The 4,237-nt window shown below is 44.6% G+C and overlaps 1 protein-coding gene across 2 annotated transcripts in view; it reads left to right on the forward strand.

Moving 5' to 3' along the window:
• The window catches only part of LOC123181485 (phenylalanine--tRNA ligase beta subunit, cytoplasmic), an 11,296-nt gene extending 7,707 nt beyond the window's left edge, over positions 1-3,589 (forward strand). For both annotated transcript variants that reach the window (XM_044593751.1, XM_044593752.1), the window contains 5 exons: positions 1,143-1,217; positions 2,626-2,733; positions 2,817-2,903; positions 2,992-3,078; positions 3,168-3,589. In XM_044593751.1, coding sequence (XP_044449686.1) covers positions 1,143-1,217; positions 2,626-2,733; positions 2,817-2,903; positions 2,992-3,078; positions 3,168-3,236 — 426 coding nt within the window. In that variant the 3' untranslated portion in view covers positions 3,237-3,589. The remainder of the gene's footprint in view (positions 1-1,142; positions 1,218-2,625; positions 2,734-2,816; positions 2,904-2,991; positions 3,079-3,167) is intronic.
• Positions 3,590-4,237: the final 648 nt, after the last annotated feature.

The raw sequence follows: 4,237 nt of genomic DNA on the forward strand, positions 1-4,237 counted from the left end.
CAAGTTGAGTTGATAAAAGAATTGTCTAGAGCGAAAAATAGCTACCATAATACTATAATAATATGTCACTTTGAGGCCATAAAAACATGTATGCATTTGTATTAGTTTAAATTTGGCTCTACCATTATCAATAAGATGAAAAAAAATAACAATTTCATCCAAAGCGAACTTAACTACTAAATTTTTTCCAACGTAGATTTTCATACAATACCGAAGAAATCGTCTCCTATTTGGCGGCTCTTAAAAAACTAACGAAGCTTTAGAGTGTTTGAGGGCGCTTTCTGATCTATACTCACAGCTGCCCAAGGCCCCAAGCGCAAGTTTTAGAAATAGCCTCACAACACAAACAAAAGAACCGAATCTGATGTATAATTTTGACACATCAAGAACTAAAATCTGATGTATAATTTCAACATGTACAAGAACTAAAATCTGATTTATAATTTCGACACGTACAAGAACTAAAATCCATTAGCATCACAACAGAAGAATTGAGAGAGATCAATACAGTAATCGCTAATGCTACTGCTAACCTTGGGTAATTCCTTGCGGACGGCAGCCTGAGGCATAGCTCTTCGTCCCATCGCGGCACACATACGGTTTCAATCTAATCACAGAGGCAGTGAGGGGCGGCGGTAGCAAGGGCGAGGGGAGGAGCGGAGGTGGCAGTAGGGGCGTAGGGTTAGGAAAGGCAGCGGCGCAACGCTAATCACACAGAAGAGGCTAATTACGCAAGGGCCTGGAAGCCATCTGTCCAATCGTGGGCTGTCTCATGGGCTTTTTCTTCTTTTCTCATTTTACGCTTGTGATGGGAGGGGCCGAGTACGTGCAATTATACGAATTTTCGCTAATTAATCACTACCTATTAAGCGTTCCTTCGATCGTTAGGGGGGGCCAGGCCCCTGCTCGCCCCCCCTTGTCTCCGCCACTGATCATACTCCTGGTATATGTGGTCATTCATATTTAGCTGTCTTCACTTACCTACTGCAAAATAAATCAATATTTAGCTGTCTTCACTTACCTACTGCAAAATAAATCAATACATTTTGTTTCTAATGTAAGATCTTGAAATATAATTATACAATTCACATGTGCTTATTCCAGTACGCAATGTATGTTTTGTTTTGCTTGTGATCTTGCAGGTTGTAAGAAGTAGTCTGATGTCATGTTTGTTGAAAACGCTGAAGCATAATATAGACCATCCAAGACCCATAAAGGTACTTTATGTAAACAAACAATCGTATTCATCAGCTTAGTGTTAGCAGTGTTACTGAGGTACCCTTCATGTGGCTAATGTGCATATACTCCCTTTTTTATATAATAACAACATTCTAATTATTGGCTGACAAGCACACTCCAAGTCTCCAACCCAACCGGGCTCTCTCTTTCCCTAGCTCGTTGAGAGTCGTCTTCTGCTCCCTGGCTCCTTCCCTTTTCTTCTCCGCCGGCGGTGCCGGTTGGAGCAAGGATGGGATTGGATGCGGGGCTTCTTCTGTAGATAGTAGGCTTAGATTTATGTTGTTCGGCCTTGTGCTGTGGTCTGGCTTCATGCCGTTGGGGAGTCTGCCTTCGGATCTCGCGAGCAGAATCCGGTGGCCGTTCTCGTCGTCCTCCGCAGCGCCTTCATCATGGAGGCAAAGGGATGGCGGCTGATCTGGCGAATCCCCTCTCAATAAGCTCGCGGTGACACTTGGAGACGCCGCTGTGGTGCTCCTCCCCTTCCCTCTCTGCCGTCATGTGGCGGCCGGGGTAGCGGTGGAGAATCGCAGCAAGTTCAGCTCCAACAGTGCCTCTCCTCGTCGGATCTATATCTCTTGCGAGGATGGAGTCCGTCCCTGCTCTCGAGGAGGTTCTCCGGCTTCTCCTTTCTTTGCATGTTCCTTCAGCAGATGAGAAGCGGCGGAGTTGATGCAGATGGGATGACGCTCGTCACCAACGGTGGTCTTGGAGAGGCTACGGCGCCTACGGTAGCCAGCCGGTCCTGCCAGCAATCCGGTGCATCCTATGGCTGAAGGGTGGCCCTTTTCAATCCTCCCGGCTAAGTTGCCACAAGGGAGGCACTACAACTTCAGTGCAGATTCCATGGCGTACAACCTATAGCTCTAATACCATGTTGATGATAATTAACTTGATATTAGTAGGAGGCCAAAGCCAACATATATACATGTACGAGAGGATGCCAAAAGGCTAGAATACAAAAGGCCAAAGATCATCATCAATATAACTCTTAACAGAGGGGTCGTCGGACCAAGTGGTCTCGTCACCGGCGCCGGCGATCTTTGTTCTGCTCGGGGGTTGTTAAGGACCCGATTGCATTTTACTTTCGTTTTCTGGGGTCCTCCTTGCATAAGTCAGGGATCTGGTTGTAATCTGTATTTTTCTTTGGGTCCTGCTGCTAGATGCTCTGTACCACCGCTGATGCATCTGGGGCCTTCGAGCCCCTACCAGTGTTCATTTTATTATTATTTATCGGCTGATACATAAAATTGGTTTGTAATAATTATGATTTTTAATACACGTTATCATGATTTTCTAAAAGAAAGGCTTTCATCTTTCATAGAGCTGCTTATGTTGCTAATAATCAATTGGCCATAGTATATTTTTTCAGCATTGTTATGTGTGCAGATTTTTGAAGTTGGTGATGTAGTGTCATTGGATACTTCACGTGATGTTGGTGCCTCTAATAATCGCCGGCTTGCAGCTTTGTACTGTAATAGTAATTCTGGATTTGAGGTAAATAAGCAATTACCTTTGTGCAGGAGTAATATTTAAAGTGCTTTGTTCTTGGCCTTGGCTAATTGTTATCAATTACCCAGGAAATTATGGGTTTGGTGGATAGGATTGTCAAAATCGTGAGAGCTCCACACATAAATTTCGGCCAGACTTACTATGTTCCTTCAAGTGTAAGCATTTGAAATTCTCGATACATTTGGGTACATCCAATGTTCCTTTGGTTGTTATGAACATCTGTACTGATGTCTTGTCTTGTAGGAACCCGAGTTCTTTACTAAAAGACAATGCAAAATTGTTATGAGTGATGGAAAGCAGGTTGGCTACTTAGGAATTGTCCATGCTGAGGTAATTTTTTTTGGTCATGCGCAAAAAAAAAAAAAGCCATGGAATGATGATCTGTGAACAGTTAATTTGACCTAGTCTGTTATATGCAGGTGCTAAGAAAATTTGGCATTCCGGACCCCTGCACTTTCGTTGAGATTGACATTGAGGCTCTTTTGTAGTTGCCATGTATATGAATCAGGGGATTCGCCCATTGGTTTTGTTCACTTGGCAGTTTGGCAGGCGTGTGGTATCTCAACACAACAGGACCCTCATTTTAGTTTGGACACCACATGCTCAATTGTAGTACTAGCTCACATTGGTGCTTGCATGTTTTTGAGTCTGAAAAAGGAAGAAATATCATGATACTGTAGATGCCTCTCAGCTTTTTGTGAGTGAAAGATGTGCCTTACTTTGTTTCCGTATTGATACAATTATACAGCACCATTTTGGCAGATATGTTTCTATGAAATATGCCAGTTATTAATATTGTGAAGAATTTGATGGTGGAAAAGCAACCACTTAGTTCGTGAAATCCCTTCCAAACCATGTTTGATAGGATGCTTAAGTAAATTTAGCGTTCAGCGTCTTTTTCACCAAACCTGACAATTCAGTTCTGTTAGTCGAACAAACCCTGACCTGCCCACTTCTTTTCCCAGCTTGCGGCTGAACTCTGCTGTCTATTTCTCCCGATATCTGTTACGGAAATTTGCAGGGTTTTTTTTGAGCTGGAATACCTTGCATTCCATGATTATGGTGGACCGACCAAATCGGCGGCCACAGCTTGGATTACATCTACGGGGAACTCCGAGAGCCAGACATACTGGCCATTCGGAAGGTTCCGACCGTCAGAGGCTGCCAGCATATGCGCTGGTTTGTTACAATTCATGTGCTGGAAAACTACCTTAGCCTCAATAAACGCTCGCTGCAATTGGAACTTAGCTTCCCTGAATAAGACGCCAAGGGGGCTTCGCAGACAGTCGGTCTGGAAGATCACCCGGCCCATACCAACTTGTTCAGCAACATGGATGGCCTTCAGCAACGCAGACGCTTCCGCATGCATGGCATCTTGCATGTGCTGCAGACCGCCCGCCGCTGCCAATACCACTTCCCCGTCTCCATTCCTGGCGAGGGCACCCCAGCCCCCTGACCCTGTAGCCATGTGATAGGAGGCATCAAAGTT

Source organism: Triticum aestivum, chromosome 1D (assembly GCF_018294505.1).
Source record: "Triticum aestivum cultivar Chinese Spring chromosome 1D, IWGSC CS RefSeq v2.1, whole genome shotgun sequence".
Taxonomy (NCBI): domain Eukaryota; kingdom Viridiplantae; phylum Streptophyta; class Magnoliopsida; order Poales; family Poaceae; genus Triticum; species Triticum aestivum.